The sequence below is a fragment of the Poecilia latipinna genome, unplaced genomic scaffold, assembly GCF_001443285.1.
Source record: "Poecilia latipinna isolate Pla-1442-1.1 unplaced genomic scaffold, P_latipinna-1.0 Scaffold624, whole genome shotgun sequence".
Classification (NCBI taxonomy): Eukaryota; Metazoa; Chordata; class Actinopteri; order Cyprinodontiformes; family Poeciliidae; genus Poecilia; species Poecilia latipinna.
Window position 1 is genome coordinate 69,028 of NW_015113240.1, and position 24,936 is coordinate 93,963.

The 24,936-nt window shown below is 42.1% G+C and overlaps 1 protein-coding gene across 1 annotated transcript in view; it reads left to right on the top strand.

The window, feature by feature from the left end:
- Window positions 1–24,936, top strand: part of zfyve26 (zinc finger, FYVE domain containing 26) — a 33,394-nt gene that overhangs the window by 4,890 nt on the left and 3,568 nt on the right. The window contains exons 6-39 of the mRNA XM_015043293.1: window positions 186–525; window positions 4,281–4,405; window positions 4,525–4,689; window positions 5,278–5,366; window positions 5,475–5,626; window positions 5,722–5,919; window positions 6,851–7,405; window positions 7,936–8,100; window positions 8,811–8,962; window positions 9,059–9,305; window positions 9,400–9,663; window positions 9,752–9,871; window positions 10,650–10,820; window positions 10,974–11,207; window positions 11,303–11,408; window positions 12,239–13,083; window positions 14,137–14,336; window positions 14,545–14,649; window positions 14,802–14,924; window positions 15,210–15,386; window positions 17,419–17,668; window positions 18,488–18,586; window positions 18,670–18,857; window positions 19,257–19,393; window positions 20,168–20,196; window positions 20,296–20,432; window positions 20,750–20,970; window positions 22,135–22,282; window positions 22,377–22,586; window positions 22,886–23,101; window positions 23,198–23,395; window positions 23,976–24,056; window positions 24,149–24,276; window positions 24,387–24,558. Of these exons, the coding sequence (XP_014898779.1) occupies window positions 186–525; window positions 4,281–4,405; window positions 4,525–4,689; window positions 5,278–5,366; window positions 5,475–5,626; window positions 5,722–5,919; window positions 6,851–7,405; window positions 7,936–8,100; window positions 8,811–8,962; window positions 9,059–9,305; window positions 9,400–9,663; window positions 9,752–9,871; window positions 10,650–10,820; window positions 10,974–11,207; window positions 11,303–11,408; window positions 12,239–13,083; window positions 14,137–14,336; window positions 14,545–14,649; window positions 14,802–14,924; window positions 15,210–15,386; window positions 17,419–17,668; window positions 18,488–18,586; window positions 18,670–18,857; window positions 19,257–19,393; window positions 20,168–20,196; window positions 20,296–20,432; window positions 20,750–20,970; window positions 22,135–22,282; window positions 22,377–22,586; window positions 22,886–23,101; window positions 23,198–23,395; window positions 23,976–24,056; window positions 24,149–24,276; window positions 24,387–24,558 (6,747 nt within the window). The remainder of the gene's footprint in view (window positions 1–185; window positions 526–4,280; window positions 4,406–4,524; window positions 4,690–5,277; window positions 5,367–5,474; window positions 5,627–5,721; window positions 5,920–6,850; window positions 7,406–7,935; window positions 8,101–8,810; window positions 8,963–9,058; window positions 9,306–9,399; window positions 9,664–9,751; window positions 9,872–10,649; window positions 10,821–10,973; window positions 11,208–11,302; window positions 11,409–12,238; window positions 13,084–14,136; window positions 14,337–14,544; window positions 14,650–14,801; window positions 14,925–15,209; window positions 15,387–17,418; window positions 17,669–18,487; window positions 18,587–18,669; window positions 18,858–19,256; window positions 19,394–20,167; window positions 20,197–20,295; window positions 20,433–20,749; window positions 20,971–22,134; window positions 22,283–22,376; window positions 22,587–22,885; window positions 23,102–23,197; window positions 23,396–23,975; window positions 24,057–24,148; window positions 24,277–24,386; window positions 24,559–24,936) is intronic.

A 24,936-nucleotide genomic window follows, 5' to 3' on the forward strand; every position in this document is an offset into this window, starting at 1 on the left:
ACACTGAAACGTTTGGGTTTAGCATCAAAACTTTAAAGGGGGTGAGTACCTTATCAAGACACGTCAGTGATCAAAAGGTGTTGCTGCTGGTAAACAATCCCAAACCATCGTTCTTCCACCACCAACAGTGTCCAACAGTGCAACATAAATATCTAATTAATAATTTTCCTCCCCGTCTCCTGCAGGATCAGTCGAGCAGCGAAGGCCGGGCCCTGCAGCACAAATTCATCCAGCACCTGATGAGGAAGCTGGGAAGCCCCGAGCGGAGCCCGGAGAGGGCGGAGCAGTGGGTGGAGGAGATCTATTCCGTCCTGGCTCTCATGCCATGGAGCTCAGACCGAGACGCGCCGCAGCTGGAGGCGCTGTGCGAAGCGCTGTGGTCGGCCCGAGGCGGCCCCCTGCGGGAGGAGAGGATTCTCGGCTGCCTGCTGCGGCCTCGCTGTGACGCGCTCGTCTCAATGTATTGCTCCACCGCCCGGCGGCTGCAGAGAGACCACCTGCTGAGAAACGCGCCTGAAACGCAAGGTGGGCGTGTGAGGCATGAATCGAGAAGCACCGGCAGCGTTTGCGCTGAGCGAATTGGAATTACGTAAATAAACTGTCTTATTTGAAACTTGGTCATTTCAAAAGGTTTTTCGATAGATTTTTGTGTTTGGATGAGGTGGATTTTTTCAGTCATCTTGAAATTAGTGTACTTCTCAAAACTGCGACGGATATTCTTATTTCGCATCACACGATCAAGGCTGCAGGTTTGATTGTTTCTCTAAAATCAACCACCGGATGTTACTACTGGTGGAAGCGACAAAGCAGACGACAGGAAGAGGCTGGAAGATGTTGATTTCTTTTTTTTAATGACTGATCGCGTGAACAAACGTGATTTTAACTGCATTTATCTAATCGGAACTTCACAAAATTGTGGGGCTTTTTTCAACATTAGAGGAATATCGACAAAATTTGTAATGGAAATCCAGTTTCTGACAGATAAAAGAATAATTATTTAACTGGACCAATATCCAAAATAGATAAAAGTATAAAATTTCTACCACAAGCACGTCGATAAATGAATGAATTATTTACTCAATTCCTCTAATCAGCCTTGTACAAGGAAAAAAAAATGCTTTTACTTAAACTTTTTTTTTTATGTTTTGAAAAAACTGGATTGACTTGATTAAATTAGACTTCCGTCTGCTCTCATGAGCTGAGATAATTATTATGATCAAGTTTCACTCAAGTCCCATGATTCTCGGTCAAGCGACTCCCATTCTTGCCTTATTTGTAAACATTATTTAAAATCAAATTTCCCTCTTAGAAAAGAAGTGCTTGTAAATATAGTAGAATACTTCCTGTGCAGCTAAAGTGAACAAACCGCACACTGTGTTGTCGTACCTTGATGAACTTTAATGTAATGTTTTACACAGACTGCTTCCCAAAATGATTCGCATATTTGGAGCTTTTCCTCCGTTTGCCACCATGACATTATGAATTTTAGTATATTTTGTTGGGGTTTTATATCACAGACCAACACAAAGCAGCGCAAAATTCTGAAGTTGAAAGAAAAAAGACGTGGTTTTCTAACGTTTTCTCTTTTTTTTAACCAACAAAAATCAAAGTCTTTGTGTAGTCTACACGTATTTAGACCGCTTTACTCACAGACCCCCGTTCAGAACTTACTTTACATTTATTTATAAATCAATCTCTCCAGAATTTTGCAACTGTATCATTGATTTTTTTTTCTTCTTTTGCTACTTTCTGAATATTTTCAAGGAATTTTGCAAGTTTGTTTCTCATTAAACCCCTTCCAAAATCCACATACAGAAGAAGAAAACATAACAAGCAGACACAAACACTTTTATTCTTTAAAGGATTTGAATCGCTCAGTAGAAGCAGACACTGACATAACTCAGACCTCTGCGCTCATGTGTGACTGTAAATGCAACTTAATCAAAAATCCCAAAATTGTTTTGCCATTTTAGGAGAAAATTTACAATAAACTCACAATTAGCAGGAAAAATGTGAGGATCTGTTGATTAGATGTTTTTCACTGCTCGATTACTGAACAAATACGCTTAAAGAGAACATTTAGATTGTTGGAAAACCCCAAATTTGCTGTAAAAAGCCCACCTAACGTTTCCATTTTTCCAATTCTCTAATTGTGTCCACGCTTTCTGCTCTGTAGGCAGGGAGCAGTCTGACGTTTCATTCATTCTGGATCTGGACTTTGAGAAATGCATGAACTATAGAAATGGGCTTGAAGATGTGGTTTCCTTGACGACGGCTTTTGTGTTGTTTTATTTGACCAGATAAAGCCAAATGACTGTTTAAGTCAGTTCCTTTTCTGATGTGTTTGTGTGGGAGAGTGATCATTTAAAAAGTTATGACCACAATTATTTTGGCCATTACAGTAATCACCTTTAACAGAAAGAACTCAGTTTGTACATTTATTACATTTTCTCAATTTAAAGAGCAAAATAAGACCTCATGCTAAAAATCTGAGAAAGTTAAAGCTTTAAAATAGGTTTCCTTTTAGCAGGGCAAGGGAAGAAATGTAGATTTCCTCTTTTCCCCTTTTGAATCACACTTCTGCTTTTGCTTACAGCTTTGCCACATTTAAACTGGTGTTAGAAAAGCTGCAGCTGTTTTGTTCCTCCTTTTGTCTTAATTTGTTCAATTATCTGTTCTCTAAATCTGATGAACGTAAACGTTTGCCCAAAAGTTGTTCAGTTTTTTAGGAAGCCTTGCTAAACAGCAGTGTTGTTTTAAAAAAATCACTATTTTTTTTAACAGTCTTCTGCATTTACTTGGAGAATAAAGGTCAAAAGTCTAATTTTCTCCCAGACCATGTTCTTCCACATGTTTGTCACGTGCCCTAAATGACTCGTGACAGACTTCAGTTTGAACATTTTATGGATTTTTTAAGAAAAAAATCTTTCTCTTGACTTTTTTTCCATAACTCTGCTTCCAGTGTTACTTTACAGAACGTTGGTCAGTAATCTTCTGTAAAATATCTTTGAGGCCTTCATAGAATTCGGTCCATTTTAATGAGGTTTATTTTCATTGTTACAATTCACAACAAATGGCTCAATGCGCTTTGTTAAAAAAAGAAAAAAAAAATCCACTCAATCATTCAAAGTTAACAATATACGGTCAGCTTTGATCGTTGATAGTTGGAGGAAAATCCAGGTTCATCCAGACAGAAAACCTGAGTCTGACCTTCCAGCAGGACAGCAGCCCTAAACATATGGACAGAACTTTTTTTTTGCTCATAAATAAAGATGTTCATGTTTCAGATTGGCCCAGTCAAAGTCCACACCTGAATTAAATTTTTTTCCAGGTGTTAGAATAGGTATTAATTGTGTCGTTTATTGTTATTGTGAAAAATGTTTTTTTTTTTTTTTTTTAGTCCAAATAATGTTGATTTATTGCAAAAGTAATAAATTCTACTCATTGATGTCTGGAAAACCCTTTAAACCGTGTGGAATTGTCTTAAATTGCAGTTTTCACAATTTTATCCATTTTGTGTTTGACAGCAACATCAGTAAATTCAAAAATATGATTAAATACAGTCACAATGTGCAGCTTAGCGAAAAGAATTGCTATTTTTTTCATGCCATGTATGTCCTGAAGAAAGCCCTTTTTAAAATGAATGTTTTCTTTCAGTATTAGTGTTTGTGAGGTTTAACAACTCTGTCCTGCAGTTACTTGAAAACGAAGTTGCAAAAACATTTCTTTTGTTTGTTTGTTTTTTTAATCTGTCCTTTTTTGGCAATTCTGGCATACCGTACAGAGAAGGTGGTTGCCTACATTTGCGAGGGCAGATTTGCTCTGCAGTCAGTACGATGGTCTGATTGCTTGACTGACTTTTTAAAATCAAGACTACATTCAGCATCGGAGCAGGCCGTGTGTTTGTATGACCTCACAAATATTTTTTCACCGTCACTTTTACTCCCACAGTGCCTCAGAATATTGTGATAAAATGTAAAACTTACATTGTCCACCGTTAACGTTAACATTGGGTTTTATTTTGCGATGACGGCAGAAGAAAAGAGGAAGAGCGGCTTCTCATCTTTAAAAGCTGCAACGATATGTCATTTAGTGCCGCTCCAAGGAGAAGTGTCCAATGAGGAAACGCCAAAAGCTGACCTTTGCAGTGTAACTTTGATGAAACTAAAAAAAATAAAGACGTTGGCTTTTATTAAGCTGAAGCGCTGTTATCACAGCAAATGAAAATACTAAAATTCAAATTTCCTTTTTTTTTTTTTTTTGTCTGTCCCCCTTTATAGTGGACCTACCTGAAGCCGAGAAGCTCGCCCTCAGCTTGTGTTGCCAAAACGATCGTCCTTCTGCTTGGAGGACCATCTTCTTCGAGTGCCTTAGCAGTGGCAAGCATTTCCTCGAGCAGGTTTTGGTAAGGTGCCAGTCTGATAAATCGAGAAAGGGATTCATTTTTCATTTAAGAAAAGATTGCGTAAAAAGTGAACGTGATGGAATTCAGCCAAGTCACGTAAGACCGTCTCTGTCCCAAAGGTCACGGGGCTCGACCTGATGAAACACGAGGAATACGGCAGGCTGAAGGATTTACTGCAGCTGGAGTTTCGGCCTCTGTCTCGTCTGCTGCTGCTGCTGGGATGGGGTCAGTGCCGCAGCCTGGACGCTGCTCAAACGCTTGTGAACATCCTTCACAAGGAGCAGGTGAAAACCAAAGCAACACACCTGCTCATGCATCCACTTTACTCCATTCCACCTTTTAGAAGCGTCACTGCTTTTCTTTTAGTTTGAACCAAGCATGTTTTTAGAATTTCAAGTAGCATTACAATAAATGCTACTTGCTGTCACAATAATCTAACATGTTGACCGTTACAGTTGTAATGATGCTAAGCAATAAAGCAATTAATAGCATGACACACTAAAAGTTGCATTAAAAGTCAATTGAAAGTGTCAACTTTGCATTATTTGGTAAATAATGACACTTTTATTGCAAAGTCCATGAACTTTGCATTAAAAGTGTCATTTTTTTTTTTACTGAATGACTCTTCATGATAACAATCACATCCATTCATGAAGACTCCTTCATCTTCATAACTGGTGGTTTATCAAATTTATGACAGTTTTATGTCACCTTTTCAAATAAAGTGTTACTGAAAATTTTAATAAACTGTAATACTCCTTGATTCTCAGCCCATGCCTGCTTTCCAAAACAAATCCATCATATTTTTTCCACTTTATCTTTAATACTTTGCGAATGCATTGTTTATGTTTTAAATAATTTTTTTTCCCCAGAGTTCAGCCAATGACTTGGTTCTTCAGGACTTCTGTGACCTTCTGTCCTCCCAACTGGGAATTCTTGAGTGGTGCAAAAACAACAATCCGTAGGCGCCTTGTTTCTCTTTTTTATTATTATTATTCTTTAAATGTTCTTATACATTTTAAATAAAAAATTTATTGGTAATATGCTTGATGTGTGTGTGTGCGTGCAGAGGTATATCCATGGAGGCCCTGCAGACACAGCTGCAGAATCTGGACAATCACTCAGCTCTTTACATTCTGCACTCTTTGACTCCTTTGCCTCAGTACGAAGAACGCAGGATATTAGCTCTACTACAACAACTGCCAAATTCACTTCAAACAGGTTTGTGTTGTACATTTTCCTCCCCAAGCAAATATCCACGTTGACGGCGTCACATATTAACTTGTCGCTTTGGTTCCTGGTCTGATTTCTTGCAGAAAACGCGGTCAGTCAAAATGCCGGCATGCAGAGGAACATTGTCCTGTTCCAGGGCTTCTGCGCCATGAAGTATGCAATCTACGCTCTGTGTGTCAACTTTCATAAATACTCGAATTGTACCGAGTGCGAGTCCACGCAGTGTCACCAGTCCTCAGAAGCTGAGACGGATACAAACAAGACTTCAGCTTCCTCAGAAGGTAGGAGACTGTGGGTGTTTTCACACCGGTTGGGCTGGGGACCAAATTTGGGAGCGTTTGTAACATTCTCAGCTGCTGCGTTTCACTTTCACGCTGCACCGTGACAAACGGCCCAAACTGTTTGAAAAACCTGTTCTCCCCTTTGCCTGTGGTGGCGCTGTGCCAAGAACCACTGAAGGAAACGACACGAAAACCTCAGAAGAAGACATGAACACAGCTTTTTTTCTTTTGCAAAATGTAAGGAAAAATGGATTGGCGTCACATTTTGGCGGTTACAGGATTTCACTTTTGTCGTTGGTAAGAGACCATGAACCATTTTTCCCGCTAGATAGATCTGTGTGTTTGTTTTGCTAGTATTTACCCAGAATGCCCTGCGACATAGTCCACTTCCTGCTTTTGGAGCAGTTTCGGATCCACTTGGCATCCACATGCATTTGAACAAAATAAACAAAACCTTAGCAAACGCAAGAGAATAATTCCAGCGGGAGAGATGGCTGATCGTCTTTTACCAAAGACAAAAGAGAAATCCGCTAAAAATCTCACGATAGTCCATTTTTGTTTACGTTTTGCAAGAAAGGACTCAAAGTTACACTCGTGTCTTCTTCAAGAATTTTTGTCATTTCCTTCAGTGGTTCTTGGTGCAGCGCCCCCACAGGCGAAGGGGGGAACAGGTTTCTCAAAGAGTTTGGTGCAGTGTGAAAGTGAACCTCACCACACACTGCAACATAGTAAAGGTTGCAACTTTGGTTCCTAATCAAACCGAGTTTACCGGACTGTCAGGGGTGTAAACACCCTACAAATAAAGATGCGGGTTATCCGTGACAGTTTCCATTTGTGGCTTTTTTTATTTCTCTTTTGAGAAATTGAGCGGCTTCAGTTCGATTAGAACAGTGTCTGATTTTACTCGATGATGTCCGTTTCTCTTCCCCAGGTTGCAGTTATATGTTTCAGCACTATTTATCCGAGTGTCAGCTCTACCTGGAGACCGTACCCGCCATGTTCCGCCTGGAGCTCCTGGAGAATATCTTCTCGCTTCTCTTTCTGTCCACCTCTGACTTTGTCCAACACACACAAAAAGACTCAGACTCCAAGCCAAACACAGGACAGGAGACGCCAACGGATCAAAATGCGGAAGCGGGGAAGTCCAGTTCGGATGAGACTGGAAACCAGAAGCCACGTTCCCATGGCGGCTACCTGGACCTGGGCCACTTCCTTCACGGCTGCAGGGGGTTTCTGGTGGACTTCACTGCGATGGAGGGGTTTTTAAAGCTACTGAAAGAAGGGTTGGAGGACATGTGTGTGGTGGGCCAACAGGAGGGAGAGGAGGAGGGAAGAGCGCTGCCTCGCGACGCCGAGGCGGTGGCGAGTCTCGGCTGCTCTGTGACGGCCGAGACATTCGGAGCCCGTCTGCTGAGGTTGTCTAAGCACACCGCGGAGGCCCAGTGGAGGCTGCAGATCGTCACCAGCAACCAGAGCACTGCAGACGGTGAGCTTTAATAAATAATAACAACAGAAAATAAACTCTACAGAGATACTCCCACATACCTATGGTTTTCTCAAGATTCGAGTTGATTTCCTGAATATTTTCCGGAGATAAGTTAATTTCCCATTTGGTGGAGATTAACTCATTATCTTGAGAAATCCATGGAGAAATTAACTTGTTTCCTCAAGAAAAATAGGAGATTAACTCATTCGCTTGAGAAAAGCATCAGAAAATTAATTCAAGAAAACCACTGCAAAATTAACCTATGTCGAGAAAACGGGAAATTAACTCGTTTTCTCCATTACGGAGGAAATTATCCCGTTATCTCGAGAAAACATCGGGGAATTAACTTAACCCTAATCCTTTCTCAAAAAAACATTCAAGTACGACCGCTCTTGACTTTATGAACTACCTATAGGTGTCTTGAGATTGACTTCTCATCTCAAGAATATTTTAATATTGGTAACCTGGGAGTTCACTGTTGAGCTGCTTTTAGCTGACTGTGAAAGCATTAACGGATAATATTCTTGCAGGTTCAGAGAGTCCCCTGCAGATGTCAACGTACAGTCCTACTGTCGCTCCTCTGGGATGCAGCAAAAGGTCGAGTTTGAGGAAGAGGAGGAAAACATCGAGACATGCTGCCGAGAGACAAACCTCCGTAGAGAAACACAACGGAGAAGTTAGCACCAGCGCGTCGGGTAAATCTGAGAAGCCAAGTTGGTTTCAGCTGAATGTTGGTTCTGCAGAGGATTGACTTGGGGTGAACAGAGATGGAAAACATTTCCTAACTCTACTCACTGGAACATCTGTGTTTTGTTAGAAATGTCTTATGATTAAGAGTAAGGCTGCTACTAATAATTACTTTAGTAATTGATTAATGTACCTATAATTCTGATGATTAATCGGATAAAGAAAAATGAGGATTAAAAAAATCTGAGGACTTGTCATTTTATTAAAAATATGTTAAAAAAATGCAAATAAACAATTCAATTCCTTTTCCTAAATAAGAAAATAAACATTTTATTGCCTAAAATGCGACAACATAGCATAAATACTGCTTCACTCAGCATCAGTACAGTATATAAGGCTCATTCTGGGTTAAACATATTTATAAAACAAAGAAAAAACTTTTTTTTTTTTCATCTTGAATTCAAAATCTGTATTTTCGTTTTACAGTTTCGGCCTAATTATTTCTCTTAGAGCGTTTTATTTTTTCAGCAAAGACCATAATTTTGAGTCTTTATGCGGCAGTTAACGATTAGTCGATTACTAAATTAGTTGACGATTTCTTCAGTAATGGATTAATCCGATTAATTGTTATATAGTTTATAAGGAAAATCCTCCAGTCTTGACCTTTTAGGAAGCTAATTGTTTGAAACGTTCCGTTTCTTCGTCTCTCCGATGCCAGACGGCGGCGGCGGGCCGGCGGCGGGCTGCGTGGAGCTGGACCTCTGCCCGTGCGGCGGTCCTCACAGCTGGTTGGTGCCCACCATGTTGTCTCCTCCGGAATCTCTGCTCATCTCCTGCATCCGCCGGGGAAACTTCATGCAGGCGCATCAGGTCTCTATCAATCGATATCGCCAGAAAGCGTGCCGCCGTCGCCACAGTAACATGCACGTTTTTGTAAGTTAAACGCCTCTCCGACGCCCTCTCCAGGTGTTGCGGGTGTTCAACGTGGCGGGGGCGCCCTGTTGCGGAGAGCTGGCCTTCATGGAGCGCTACAAAGAAGTCCTGGCGGAGTTGGGACAGGTGGAGCAGAAGATGGAAAGTCAGTCCATGTCTTCCTCCTCGTCTTCCTCTGAGGGTCTGGGAGCGGCGGCCGTCGTTCCCGCCGCCGGGAGGAGTCGGCTGGGCAGCAGCGGTCGGTCGACGCTGCAGGCCATTGGTAGCGCCGCTGCAGCAGGTCTGTCATCTATTGGATTGTTTTTTTTCCCCAGCATGTTTAATACGTATCTAGTCACTGTATTTTAGTGACTTCCTGCCGTTTCCTGCTGCAGGAGTTGCGTTTTACTCCATCTCAGACATCGCTGACCGTCTCCTCAGCACGCCTGCTCACCCGCTGCCCTCCCTGGAGGAAGGTTACTGGCTGAGCCGCTGCTCCTCGGATGCCTCGGGCCTCTTGCACGTGCTGCTCCAGGAGCTGAGCCCGGCCGCCATGGCGGCGTTCGACCTGGCCTGCTGCCACTGCCAGCTCTGGAAGACTTGTCGACAGCTGCTGGACACGGCGGAGCGCCGGCTCGCCGGCAGCCTTGAAGCTCGCGGTACGACGTCTGAATTTCACAGCGTCGGATGAATGTAGCCACGGCGATTGTTTGAGTGAGTTTGGATGTGCTTCATATTCTTCCTCAGGGGTGAGAATTGACCGTAAAGTGCCTCATTCGGAGGGGATCTGTGGGTTTCCCATGGTTTTACAGCAGATCAGCAAGATCCTGAATCCTTCGGCCACTCACAAGCCTTCAGGCAAAACAGGTGAATGAAAATAGTAAAATGTTAATATTAGTTTTAACTCTTCATGTGGAATAAATTGTTGTTTTTTGAAGATTTAATTTTTGGAAAACATGTTTTGTTTTTTTTGTTGTTTTTTTTCTTCCCACCAATACACTCCTCTGGTTTCCATAGTGATGTCAGATTTTTGTTTGACAAATGTCTTTTACGTCGTCCATTTATTTGGACGTTGAATTTAACTTTACGACAGAATATTAGGGCCAGGATACAGTTTAGCAATTTCTTAAATCTGAGAATAAAGTCATGATGTCATAAGAATAGAGGTGTAGTAATATTGTAGTAAGTTGTACAACAAAGTCGAAATAATACAAGAATAAATGGTTCATTTTAACAGATTAACGTCTTAATGTCAGGAGAATAAGGTAATTATTACGATTTCAAAGAAAGAATCCCACAAACTGAGCTGCTCGCGTTACATCTCGATAACTCTGAAAGCCTTTTTTCATTACAATGATTTTTTTTCTTGTGATCTTTAAGACGTTCCGGTAAAATTAGGAAGTAAAATTTCCTTTAAGTCATATTTGATACATACAGCATTTTTTAACAATTGAAGATAACTTTATTGTGCTATAAAACTTCACCGTGTGCCTGGAAAACACAATACTTCCCTTTTAACATGTGACAATCATGGCAAAATAGACGTCTACGTGAAAGCATCATGAATAAAAATGTACAGACTATACAGAATTTCTTTCTTTTTTTTGTTGTTGTTTTAATCGCGTTTGTCTGTTTCTGTTTACAGATGGCGCCGGGGAAGACCAGGCGTTTTCCAGCCCGTTTGGATGCTGCATCCAGGAAGTGCTGCTCTGTTGCCACCCGACTCTGAGTGAAGAGAGCATCGCGGCCCGGCTCGGCCTGACCCAACGTCTGGAGAACCCGCTGCAGGTTCTGAGTGCTGCTGCAGAGGGAGCAGGTCTGTTGTTGTTGTCAGCCGAGGCCTTTAACATATAAAGAGCCTGTTTGTCAGCTGCTTTTCCAATTGTTTTCTAGTTTTTTTTTGTATGTAAAGTCAGATTTGATTTTCATTGACCTGCCGTGTCTCTGCTGGTTGTGTCTTGGGAGCCAGAGGGCGGTGCGGGCAGCGGTGTTTTGACCCTGCTGGTGGATCAGGCCAGCCTGAAGCCGGCGGAGCTGGACGCTCACCCCGTCCGCTCCAGCATGAAGCAGCTCATCCGCTGCCTGGACCAGCTCTGTCCCTTCGAGCCGGATGGAGGCCTGGTCAGGCCGGATTACGTGCGCAGCTTCCTCGACTACGTCAACACACTAGCCTCTGTGTTGGTGAGGAGCCTCTCTTCAGAAGGTAAGGTTATTTCACTTCCTTCTGCCAGCCAGAGCAACTACTGTTTTTTTTTTTTTTTCTTTTTCTTTTTAGTCCCACTTATTTTTCTTCCTTAGACCAAAGCAGTCAAGTGAAGCTTGGAAATCCACTCCTGGTTTTGCTTCAAACCCCGTTTCAGCTCGTCTCCCACCTGCTCTTCGACAGACAGGTCTCTCCTGACAGGTACACACAGAAATCCCCGATCACTGTGTTTTAATGCACACACTTTTGAACACTTTTGTAACTTTTTGGTCTGGAAATGGTGCATTTAGGGCGATTAAAAACAGGGTGCTTTGCAGAGACACAGAATCTTAAGTAGTTTATGAAGTAAAATCGACTTTGTGTGTAAAACATACCTGGAGTGTTGCTTTGAATCTTTCATGCATGTTTGAGAAATCCTTTAATCTCCCATGGCAACCATTCAGCCATCCAAAACGCCTGGGTGGACCTAGCTCCGCCCAGGCTACGTTGTGAGGATGAACTGTAGCTCCTCGGATCTGCAACTTCCAAGCTTCCTCCTCACAGATTTCCCCACTCAGCTCCTTCAGACTAGCCATCAGCAATTAGCAAACACCTGGTGGAACTGAGCATCTGCTGAGCTCATTGTTAAAGCTCAGTGAAACTCTCGTAAAAGAAAAAAAAAGTTGCTAAAGGGTTTAAAGAGGAGCCATGTTGTGATGAGTTTCAGAAAGAGCAGGAGTTTCTTAAAGAGACAGAATCCCAATTTCAAGGTGCTGAATTACAAAGTCAAATTTATTATAAGTCAAACTATATAGCATTTTTATAACGACTGAAAGTAACAAAGTTGGAAACATAATAATAAAACATATACTACTGCCACTTTAAGGTGTTTTATGTAACAGATCAACACAAAATAGTGTTTAATTGTGACAATAAATATGCACTGATGGTTATGATTGTACAAAAACCTTTGTAAGTGACTGTAAATTAAAATTTAAAGCTTGTGTATTGTTTTTCCTGACCTGTTTTTTGTGTTTTTTCTTAAATCCCAGAGTTCTGTCGGTGTTGAAGCAGGAGGGCCTGCAGCTGAGCATCCAGCAGGTCATTGTTCAGAGATGCTGCGACGTCCTGCCTGTGTGGCGCTCGCGTCCAGCTGATGAAACATCCTCCGGCGACGGCAGGAGAGCCGGCGGAGCCTTCAGCGTCGACAGCTTATCTCTGCTGCTTGAGACGCACTCTCAGGGTCACAAAGCCATGCTGGCGATGGTCGAGCCGCCGCCGCCAGACTGCAGCTCCGAGTCTGAGGTCTCCGCAGACGAGCCGTCCTCCTCGCCCACCAACCTCTCCACGTCTCCGCCGTCTTCTTCTGCCTCGTCTTCTTCCACCTCAAGCACCTTCCTCCTGACGGCCTCAGCCCTGTCTTTCCTGAAGTCCTGCTGCCCCCTGCTGGCCACGCTGGCGTGTTTGACGGCGTGTAAGGGAGAAGCCCCCCGCCCCAAATCATCTGGGTTATCCGGATACTTCCGCAGCGGACGAAAGGAGGTTTTCCTCGACGCCGAGCAGATATCCAGAGAGGCCGACGGCCTCCTCAGGGGGTTCCCCATTCTGAAGGCGTACCTTCACACCATGGCGGAGCCGGTGCTTGGGACCCCATTGGGCGAGGGCGAGGAGGGCTCCGCCGACCTGGGCGGCGCCATCTGTGGGAAGCCACTCATCGGTCTGCTGCTGTGTGGGCCTCAAGAAGAGCTGACCCAGACTCTGGCTGCCGAGGCTTTTAAAAACGCCGTGGTGACCAAAGACCTGGGCCGAGCCCTCGCCCTGCTGGAGCTGTACGGGCAGGGAGGCAGCCAGCAGGGGGAGCTAAAGGACCGCCTGCTGGTCTGTGCCGCTTTAGAAGGTGGGAAGTTTTCTTTTTTTACTTTGTGTAAAAAACATGGTACAATGACAGGTTTTTTGTGGGACATTTTGTTTTTTTTGCTTTTTTTTTCAATCTATTTTAAATTAGCTTTTTTTTTTTTTTTGTTTTTTTTTGTTAGACATGCACCAGTCAGGTTTTTCTTTACAACAGGGTAAAAAAAATAGTAGAAAATTTGAGATTAATCTCAGAAATTTCCAAGCTCCAAAAGTAGAAGATTTGGTAGGAAAAACTAAAAAAAAAATCTTTTCTAGATTAATCTCAAAAGTTCTGCGACAGACTGGCGACCTGTCCAGGGTGAACCCCGCCTCTTGCCTGGAACATTAGCTGGAGACAAGCACCAGCACCCCTCCTGGCCCCACTAAGGGACAAGGGTGTATTTAAAATGGATGGATGGATGGATTGATCTCAAAAGTTTGAAAAGTTGATAATTTTCAACTTTTGGGGAAATTTTGTAGTTAATCTCAAAATATCTGAGTTTTTTTCTCACAAATTTTGACTTCTCAAAGTTTTTTTTCTAGACAATTTCTGAGACAAATCTCACAAAATTTTGGTGGAAATATACTCCTTTTTTGTCCTATTAAATTTTTTTTAAACTCCAACATACAAGTTCTGATTTGGTGGAATTTATTAATCGTAGCCCTAAAAACATCCAAACTATTTTAATAATCAATTATCCTGTTGATTAATTGACTCATCAAATAGAAAAACAAATTCTGCAGATTATTAATTTAACCGCTTAAGATTTTTTAATGCAGTTTTAGAAATACAGTAGAAGATGCAAATAAACAAATATTTCAATTCCTCTTTTTAAGAGTGCCTGGAATTCGACATAAGTGAACATTCGGTCATTTGCAGCAAAGAATAATAATACTTTCTGCTCGGTTTAGACACAGTGCAGGGCTGATGTGTCGATTCGTTTTTAAAGGATCTAAACATAGAAGTTTTCTTTTATTGAATAAGTTGATTTAAGTTAACTAACATAAAAACCAGACACTCCAGATGACAGCGAGCTGATTTTCCTTCATCATGCAGGGGGAGCCGAAGGCGTTGATCATCTGTTCCGGGTTCAGGATGCCAACCTGCGAGCTCGCGTTGCCCTCCAGGCCCTGGAGCGCTGGCCTCTGTCCGCCTGTCTGGACCTGATCGACTTCTGCCTTAATGACCCCGACACACAAAACTCGCTCATCGCCGACCTGGAGCTCAAGAAGAAGGAGCTGAGCATCTACCGCTGGGTAACGCTAAACCTCAAACATCCGACTCTACAGCCCGTTTTTGTTTTGTTTTTTTCCTCTTCTCCTCGTGATCCTGCTCCCTGTTCAGCCTTTCCGGTCACCATTTGCTTTACATACGGAGTGTTTTGCAGTCTGCACGTGTTGCAATTAACGGCATTTATTTTCCAAGTGATTTCAAAGCCATTTACTCCATCTCATCCCGCCACAGATGATGAATTTGCATCCATCGTTGCCCTGGAAAACCTGGCAGGAGCTGAGGACGGAATCCAAAGCAAAGCCGGAGTCGATGCTGTCTGTGATCATGGAGGCAAAAGTGAGTTCATTCGACCCGCATCAGTGTAGTTGGCACATCAGTGCACTGTCTGTAAGAGTTTAGATGAAAATGATAGCCTAGAGAATGAAAATACATGTGTGAAAAGTTTTCAAAAAGATTGATATTAGTCTGTTTTTGTCTCTTTATTGCAGGAATTTTCTCTTTGCAAGCAGTGGACAGAGCTTTATCCTGTCTCTGACCAGCTGAAGCTGCAGCTGCAGACGGAGCATTTGCTTCATCTGCTGGAGGAGGAACAGACAGATGAGGCTTTTGAGGTCTGGATTAATCACCTTATTGAATGTTAGCAGCAAAAAAAGAGCTTTAGACGACAAACATAATTGGTCAGAAACTTTATTGGAGAAATCATCCTTAGAGAATCTGCTCTACTTTGTTCAGAAGGGAGAAACCGTCTTTTTCCAGGAGATTCTTGTTTTTCCGATTTAAAGACATTTAATCCCTCCATCCTTGAAAAATAATTAAAACCTTCAACATTCATGACCAGAACTGTCCCTTTAGTTGTCTTTTCTCCTCTTGAAATGTTTCCCCATTTGTGACTGCAGCTACTTGAAAGCATCTCGGATGTTGCGGTCGCCCTTGACGTTTGCGAGCACGCTCTGGATCAACGCCCTGGATTGGCAGCGTGTCACTTCCTGGCTGACTACCTCACCGTCCACTTCCAGAGGCAGGTGTCTCCGGCCCGTCGGCGCCACATCCACGCTCTTCATCTGGGATCAAAGGTTAGTCGGGTCTGGGGCCTTCGCTAACTCTAGGTGTTAAATGATGGTAGCTGGTGGCTTCATAAATGTCCAACTATGAAGACAATTTGAAGGTTAATTCAGATTGTTTTATCTAAGACCCTGGAAAGGCTGTTCAAAACATGTTAAAATTAAAATTTAAAACTCAAAATGTAATAAAATCTAGCATCCAGTTGATAAATTCAAAAATTATTTTTAATTGTGTCCTTGGTGACACACTTGTAGAGTTTGGGAAACTCAGAGTTGTTGTTTCTTGTAAAAACAACAAATTGGTATATAAATGATGTCCAAGCGTTGCCGTGGAATTTTATTGTTTTATCAGGACGATAAGTGTGTGTTGGTGTGTCTTTGTGTGTGTTTGTGTGTTGAAAGATGAAATCCGCGTCTGTGTCACATCATATTTATTCCCCAAAGAAACAGAAAGTCACAAATAAGGAAAATGTTCTTAGAAAACTCTGATCAACTTCAAAAAGCAAAGTGTAAATTGCAAAAAAAAAAAATTATGAATTAATTAAAAAAAAATGCTTCAGTTACGTTTGTTCTGTTCCTGCTGCAGTTCTTTCACGTTGTTACCAGGATGCCAGGCCTGCATGTCTGTTTTCTGAAAACACAGGAAGTACAGCTTGTGCCTGTGCTGGGAACGTTCTGGACTTCTCCTTGTATCCTGTTGTGTAATTTTCCTTTGTTTGTCAGTAAAAATCCCCTCCCAGACACTCCTCGTCTTCAATAAATAAAGAACTTATTGCCTATAAAAACATATTTTGAAACTTGTCTGTTCCTAAAGTTTTGTCATTTGCAAGGAGACTATAATCTTTTCCATGTATTCTCCCATAAATCTGTTCCCGTCATGTTTTTTGTTTTTAAATAAACGTAAGTTGGCCTGAAATACGTTAATCACAAGTCTTACATTGTGTCAAGGTATCACTATTTAATTGCTTAGTTCTTTTTCTCACATCACTTTTCTGTCAGGTAAAAGTTTTGAGTGTTGCGGAGACATCTTTATTGTGCTCTGTGATTTGAGACGCTAACTAGCTGCTAATTAGAGAGTAGCCAAAAACTGTACTCGTCTAAGATTAGCACTACTTCAGCATAGTTTTACTGAAGTAAAAGTAAAAAGTAGCCGTTCAAGAAATTACTAAAGTAAGAGTAAAAAAGTATTTGGTAACAAATGGTGCTCAATCAATGTGTAACTGGTCAAAACATTAATAATTTAAAAATGACAAAAACACCAAAATAGAAAGAAATACTAGTATTTTAAAAATCAAAATGAGTAATATAAATAAAATAAATACAAAATAACAAAATTGTGCAAAAAAATAATTTAAAAAATTCTTTCAATATGAAACTTGAAGAAAAAAGTGTCTGTGTCTGGACTTTTGGTTAGAACAAGCTTGTCCTTCATTCAGTAAAGTTACCCACAGTGGGTAGAGTATCCAGAAATTTTACTCAAGTAAAAGTAAGATGTAAAGCGTAGTAAAAATAGTCCTAAAAGTACAACTATTCCAAAATGTTACTCAAGTAAATGTAACTAGTTACTTACCCAACTCTGCGGTGAATCTTACTAGCTAGCTAGCTTTTTTGCGTCTACATGAATAAGGGTAAATTTATGGCCATTTGGCTGGATGACATTATTTTTTGTCACTTGCTCACTTCTGTTGACGACCCATATGATGCTGGTCGAATTCTGTGCAAACCCGCCTCCAAGAAACACTAAAACTTTTAAGCTAAACACCTTGAGCCTAGCTTAAAAGTAAGTGATCTCTAAGCAAGGGCCAAAGTAAGTGATCTCTAAGCAAGGGCCACAAGCAGAAATTTTAGTTTTTACTATCCTTGTAATACAGGCATTATCTCCCAAACATTCACTAAATCTATTGTTTTTTTTTTCTTGTTTTTTTTTTTTTTTTTTTTTGATTTCATACAAGTCGTAAATTTGATTTACTGAAATCTGCAGATGCCCTGTTCTTGTTGGCTTTCCCATCAAGATTAGCGTCCATAAATATGTTTCCACTTCCAGGTGCTGCTGACCCTCCCACCGGCCTCCAGGCAGGACTATTTCCCTCTGCTTTCAGAACCCATGCTTATGCTTGAGCAGCTGCTGATGAACCTGAAGGTGGAGTGGGTGGAGGTGGCGGTGCAAACGCTGCACAGACTGCTGGTTGGCCACGAGGCCGGCTTCAGCGCAGAGGACATCGATAAGCTCCTGGTGGACTACGCCTCCAAGGCCCTGGACTTCTCATGCGCCCCCAAAGAGAGGTCGCGTTCAGGTTGGTGCTGCAGGTCCGGGTTCTAACTGTGACCTAAATCTCCTAAACCAGTGCTTAGTTAATTTTAAATTCCTTTTTTCGTACCTGATTCAGGATGGGGTATTTATTTTGGCAGGATAATATCATTTGTTTTTGAAGCACAATGGCGTCTCAAAAAATCAGAGTCCATGACCAGGAACCTTCATCAGAATTACATTGTATGGGGTTCTGGTAGTGCCAAAAAAGTCAGAGTATATATTTCGGTGGTTTTAATTTTTTTTAATTGTTTTATTATAACATAATGGATAAACAAATAAATGTGGGTATTAAAAAAAATAAAACAAAAAATCAATTTCAGATATGTAAAAATAAGTTTATTAAAGTTTAGTAGGTAAAGAAATTCACGGTTTTGTAGGTGGTGTCAAGCTGCGCCAAAGACAAAACGGTATGTTTTTTCTTTTTCTTTTACTAAATCCTCTGTAAATTTGCTTTAGTTTACCTCATCTGCATCATTTTTGTGCATGTAAATGTGGATCTGCGGTTTCCAAAAGTTTCTATTGTAATTTCTGATATTTCTGAAAGGTTTTTAATGCTATATAATGTAAAAAGAATCCTGTTGAGGAACAAAAACAAACCTAATTTTATGTTTCAACCTCATTTTCTCTGAAGCCATAGCAGCTGCTGTGCTACTTACACTTCTAATGTAAGTTTATTTGGATACCAAGATTATTTAAATGGTTTGTAATTGCTGAGAAAAACTCATTTAGATCAGGGTATGTTATACTTCAGAAAACCCTGTGGATCTTATTGCAACAAAATATGTGTCGCCTTGTTTTCCAGACTCCGTCATCAGCCTTCAGGACTCGCTGCTGCAGTGTCCCGCACACGAGATCAGCACCCAGTCGTTCAGCAGAATCGACTCTCCGGCTTCTTCCTCAAGTGAGACGAACGCTCTACCTTCATAATCTGGTTTCTTTTTACTTTACTTTTCTTCACGTTTACTTCCCCTGCGTTCGACGCAGGCAGCACCCCGACACACACCTCGTCTGCAAACAGCTCGGACAGGGAGAAGGATCGAGGCTCGTCGGAGCGACGCCGGCGCTTGCCTGCCAAGTTCCGGCCCCCAGATCAGCCGCCGGCCCGGAAGGACTGGGTCCCCGACACCGAGCACGACCTGTGCATGGTCTGCCGGCGGGAGAGGTTCACCATGGTGAGTGGCAGCAGGAAGACCAGCCGAAGGTTTGATTGTGAAACTGGAAGTTGTCAATGGGATCGAATGAAGTTTTTTCATGCAGTGAATTTATAGCAAGTGAACCACAAATAGAAAAACTGTTTGAGTTTCTAATAAGACAGTTTGCACAATATTCCATTTATCTGTTTTACTAGTTTTTTTTTTGTGTGGTATTTTATGTTGTTGCTCCAGTACTACAATAATAACAGTTTAATGGTTTTTATTAATACATTCGGGCACAACCGGCCCAATGAGAACATTTATGATCTTGATGTGGCTCAAAATGAAAATGAGTTTGACATCCTTTAGTTGCTTTTTTTGGCAACCAGAGGAACTGACTTGAACATTTCCGCCGTCTCCGTCCCTGTTGGTCTTCAGTTCAACAGACGGCATCACTGCCGCAGATGTGGCCGCCTGGTGTGCAGCGCGTGTTCGGAGAGGAAGATGCTGCTCGACGGGTGTCCAGGAGAGGAAGTCAGAGTCTGCGACCAGTGTTACCTTTACTTCCACCCAGAGTGAGTTCCTTTTTAAGGAGCACATTTTTGTTTGTTTGTTTGTTTGTTTGTTTGTTTGTTTTCGGCACAGGGCCTTCTAAATATTCACATTTTAATCAAAAACCATATACTGACAAAAAGAGAGCAACATTTTCCTTTCAAAAATCTATTTTGCTGCTAAATTATTGAATAAATGAACATTCAGTGTCAAAAAGGAATATATTTATTGCTTTCCACCTATTATTTGGGCTATTGAACCATCAGATTGGTGCAAATATTCCATTTACACACTCATGGAACTGATGTGAACTGTGGATGCTGACATTAGCATCCAGGACGTCTGTGCTGCTGCTACATGTTTAGCATTGAGAGGCTATTTTAGGATAGAATAGTTTCACTGATGGGCTAACTCCTTTTAGCACAACTTGAACACAACAATAGTCTTTTCTAGCGTCCAATCAAATCGTTTTTTGAAGCACAAATGAATCACAGGTGAGCCGAGAAAAGCAGCTTTGTTCTCCGTCGCCGTTGCTTCTGGATGTCGCTTGTGCGTCAGTTTTATGGGCGCACCGGAAACGTCAAAAACATAGGTTCCAGCTCAGGACTCTTGTATGTAAAAAAATAAATAAATAAATAACCTTTAAACTCCCAGCCTTCATTTATTTGTAAGTCTTTTTACATAGTGCCTTGTGCAGTCCAAGCATTCAAAATGTAACTTCCTCTGTGAGGAACCTGTTTGATCAAGTTAAACTCCATCATTCCCCAAACTCACCTCCTTTTATTTTGATTTTGCAGTTCTGAAGAGGAGTCTGAGTCTGCTGAAGGTAGGTTGACGTCCTGTACCGTTGCTTTAGTAACTCTTGCAGGCCTGCAGGCCTCTGTTTGCTGAGCTGCCTCTTGGTCCTCTGTCCATCTTGGATCAGTCATCGGAAGCCCGGTCGTCTCCCAGGAGCCTCTGGACGGGATGCTGCACCTGCCTGAAGTGGTCCACCGACAGATCCGGCTGAGCACAAGCCCTGCTGAGAACCAGCTGCGGCGGAGCGAGTTCTACTACGAACAGGTCTGACTTTACATTGTTTGGTTCAACTCATTTTTTTATTTAGGCACATCAGAGAACAGGAGGCTGAATAGAAGTGTATTTTGTAAATAAATAATTCCCAATAAATCCCCCCAAAATACATTAAAGTTTGTATTTGTAGCATGACGAGCAAAAATACGCAACATAGCTTTGTACTTTACTCGTCTTCCCACGTTCGTCCTGATAAAAGCCTTAATTTTGGAACAAAGCGACTTAAAAATGATACGTTTCTCATCTGTAGAGCTTTGATTGTGTGTCGGTAGCTTAAAAGTAAACATCTGTTTCGCTAACGCCTGCAGGCTCCCAGCGCGCACCTCTGCGTGGCCATCTTGTCTCTGCACAGCGACCAAGCCGCCTGCGGTCACCAGCTCATCAACCACTGCCGCTCCCTGTCCCGGAAACTGACCAACCCAGAGGTGGACGCCTGCCTCCTCACCGACGTCATGCGGCAGCTGCTGTTCAGCGCCAAGCTGATGTTTGTGAAAGTCGGTCAGAGCCACGATCTGGCTTTGTGCGACAGGTAGGATGCGACCTACGACCTGTGACCTGCGACATGAAGCTGAGTGTCGAATAGCTTTACACACCTGAAAAGGAATTTTTTTTTTTATTTAGTTTTGAAGTCCCTCAAAAGTGAACTGACACCGGAAGGTTTACAAAACTGTAGCTCATCGCTGCAACCAGACTGCAACACTTTGAGTCACAGGATGCGTGACGTAAAGAGTTTATTTGAAATTTCACCCACTTACCTCACTGCGGCCTTACAGAACATACAGAGCAGGTTGGAAACGTACACACCTTCTTGATACGAGTGTTATACAACAAAACAAAAAGTCTTCAGTCAGGGGCTTCTGTATAACTGCTGTAACACAGACTGCTACAGGAGATCCTTCCTTCTCACAGCCATCAGCATATACAGCAACTCTTTGAGGAACCCTGGATAACATGAGTTAAAACGATATTTAATTTCTGTTTGGGATTTGTAAAGCGTTTTTGAATTGAACTGAATCACGAATGAGGTTAATTAATCAGTTAATTGCGTAATTATTTAAAACGAGCTCAATAATTTCCATTCTGATGATTTTAATATTTCTTCAAGGGCAGTTTTGTAGAGATGTCATAATCCATTTTATTCATGGTTTCAGTTTTGGCTTTGAATTGGCTTTTTTTATTTGTTGTTTTTGGTTGTTTTATATTTTGATATGTTTAAAATGTCTCCCAGTTCCAGTGTGCAAAGTTAAAGTTTATCAGTCTGTGTTTAATGCATTATTATATCGTTACCAGTTCATTAGTGGGAAATGGTCTCAAAACTTCAATATTATTGTTTATCACAATAATCTCTGGGACAAACCAGTAAAATTTGTCATCATAAATATCCATTTTTGGCTTTTATTGATCCAGGATATTTAGTTTTGAACTTCCCCATTTATGAGCTGGACGGATGATGCAGCAGATAATGTCAGTGACTTTTCATTTATCATGGACTTGATTTAATTTTCAAGCTCAAATTTGTGCATATAAGCTTAAATATAAACTTAGATCCCCTCTAATAGTTTTTTGTTGGAGAATAAATGTCTTTGTTTTCCTTCACTGAAGCTTCATCATCGTTCCATCCAGTCACGTGTTAAATCCTCTCTGAATGTCGGTTTCAAAGCTTTTGCTGCTTCTTCATTCTTCCCGTTCGCAGCTACATCAGCAAAGTAGACGTGTTGAAGATTCTGGTGCTGGCCAATTACAAATACATTCCCTCTCTGGACGACATCCTGGAGACGACCGCCGTCACACGCCTGCGCAATCAGCTGCTGGAGGCCGAACACTACCAGCTGGCGGTGGAGGTGGGGCTTCCTGGGATTCGTCGATTCGACTTAAATATTTTTCGCCCTTTAGCGCATTGATGATGACGACGACGATGTCTGGCGGTGTTGCTAGGTGTCGACAAAGAGCGGCCTCGACCCCAGCGGCGTGTGGCAGGCGTGGGCTGTCGGGTCTCTGAAGGCCGGGAACCTTTCCGGAGCCAGGGAAAAGTTTTCCCGCTGCCTGAAGCCTCCGGTGGACCGGAACCAGCTCAATCTGGGCCCCCCTCTGCTGCAGGAGATCGTCCATCACCTTGAGACCACCGTACGGCCCGCTGGCGCCCCGGTGAGAAGCTTTATATATATATATATATATATATATATATATATATATATATATATATTTTTATTTATATAGCACATTTTCAGCAACATGGCAATTCAAAGTGCTTCACATGAGTTAAAAGGAAATACAAAATAACAAACCAAAGGAAAGAAAAAAAGAGGAAATGATCGCTCGCTTTAGTTTATCACGCGATTAATTGATTCATTGCTTGTTGTGACGGCTTTAATTATATTCTCTGACATATTTAAGCTGTGAATTGTTCTGTGTGTTAAACCGCCGCCTCCCGTCTCCTCCGTCAGTCGTACGGCGAAGACATTTTGGCGTCCCTCCGGGAGCTGGAGGACGCTCTGAACCAGGTCAGTCCACCGGAGCGACAAGACGCCCCGACTCAGAGCAGCTACCTCCACCAGGAGTGTCTCTATTACCTGAAGACGTACGGCCCCCACCTGGCTGTCGTCAGCTTCTACATGCGCCACAACTGTGACGAGGAGGCCCTGACGTATCTTCTCACCAAGGTGAGGCTCCATGGTTACGGGTCGTCTTCGGGTTGACTCCTTGTGCTGCAGAATCAGACGTTTGCTTGTGTGTTGGCACGCCGTCCGGCGGCTCAGGAGTGTCCCGAGGAAGTGTTTCTGGAGGGCGTGTTGCAGCCATGCGTGGAGCGAGGGCATCTCAGCAAGCTGCAGGGCATCATGGGAAAACTAGAGCCCAGCTTAGACTCGTGGAGCCGCTACCTGATGGCTTCCTGCCAGTTCCTGCAGCGGAAGCAGTACTATCACTGTCTGTACCAGCTGCAGCAGTTCATGATGGTAGGATCTGCTTTTAGTTTTGTGTTTTTCTTGTTTGTAAAGGTTTTTAACAGCTTCTGTCTACAGGTCAACTCTACGTCAGAATATCAGGGCCAGGCTATGATTTTATTTTTTTTTAAATCACAAGAGAAATTCATAATCCTTCAAGAATACAGTTGTATGACAACAGAGTTGAAATAATGCAAGAATGAATGATTTATTAAGGGAATAAATCATCATTTTATGCGAACTCCAACATGAAAAATAAGAAAAACTTGAAGTGAATGGTGAGCATCTTGCTTTTTAGAAATAATAATAAGAAACAAAATACTTTGTCTTTGAACATAATAGCATGAAATTACAAATGGTAGAAGGATTTTTAAGCAATTAAGAAAGAACTACACATGTCAGCTCTTAACTCCATCCCTGCCTTTTTCTTATTAAAACATTTTTAATGAGAAAATGTTTTTTCTGAGGAAATTTAGGTTTTATTTTTGTAATTGAACCCTAATACTTCGTTGTGCAACTCACAGAAGGGACAAAAATATCTTCTAGTGTTAAATCTGATTTTAAAAGTGTTATTTTTTTGTTTTCTGCGCAGGATCATGTCCGCGCCGCAATGACCTGCATACGATTCTTCACACATGGAGCGACCTCATACCTGCAGCTGGGGGAGCAGCAGGTATTTCTGTCTTATTTTGTCTCAAGTGGACAATTTGTTTTTATTTTTTTTAAGTCAAGCCTGCGTCTGACTCTTATGTGGATGTTCTGCAGCGCTGGCTGGCCAGAGCCAAAGAACACCTGAAGACGTACCTGCAGGAGCAGCAAGGCCGAGGCACCGGCAGGAGAAAACCGTCCGTCAGCTCCTTCAGGAAGACGATGTCATCCAGCGACGTGTCCAGGTTATTTCATGAACATGTCGTTGCGTTTTAAAAAGGGGTTTTGTACCCACTGTTATTTTTCTGTCAGAGTTTTTGAACATTTGAAGCAGAGATGACTGAACCTTCTGCAGGCACATGAACACAATCGAACTGCAGCTGGAGGTGACTCGCTTCCTGCACCGCTGTGAGGTGGCGTCCACCGGCGCCTCGCAGGGCGGCAGACCTCGCTCCAGGCCGACTGGATCCGTCTCACCTCCAACGCTGTTCGGTGGAAACTCTGTGAAGATGGAGGTCGCCTGCAAGGTGAAGCTGGATGTTTCTGACTCACCTTCTGAGCCTAATAATCCATTCAGGAATGAAAAGTCACATTTTGAATTATAGCCACAGCAAAAAGGATTTCAGAAGGGCACTTTTTTTGTGCAGAGGGAAAAAAGGCAGGTTGTCTAGTGTCTGAGTGAACACCCCAGCCTTTGTCCAGCAGCTTTACACGTCTTAAGACAAAATAGCTCGAGAGTTGCCTGGAAAACAACAACCCACTCAACCTGATTGAGGTCTAGACTTTGACTAGACCATTTGAATTGAACGTTCGTTCCATTGTAGCTTTTTTTCTTCTGCATAAAATCCCCCAGAGCTTACATTAAAGTTAATGTTATATGGTTATTTTTACAAGACAAAGAATTT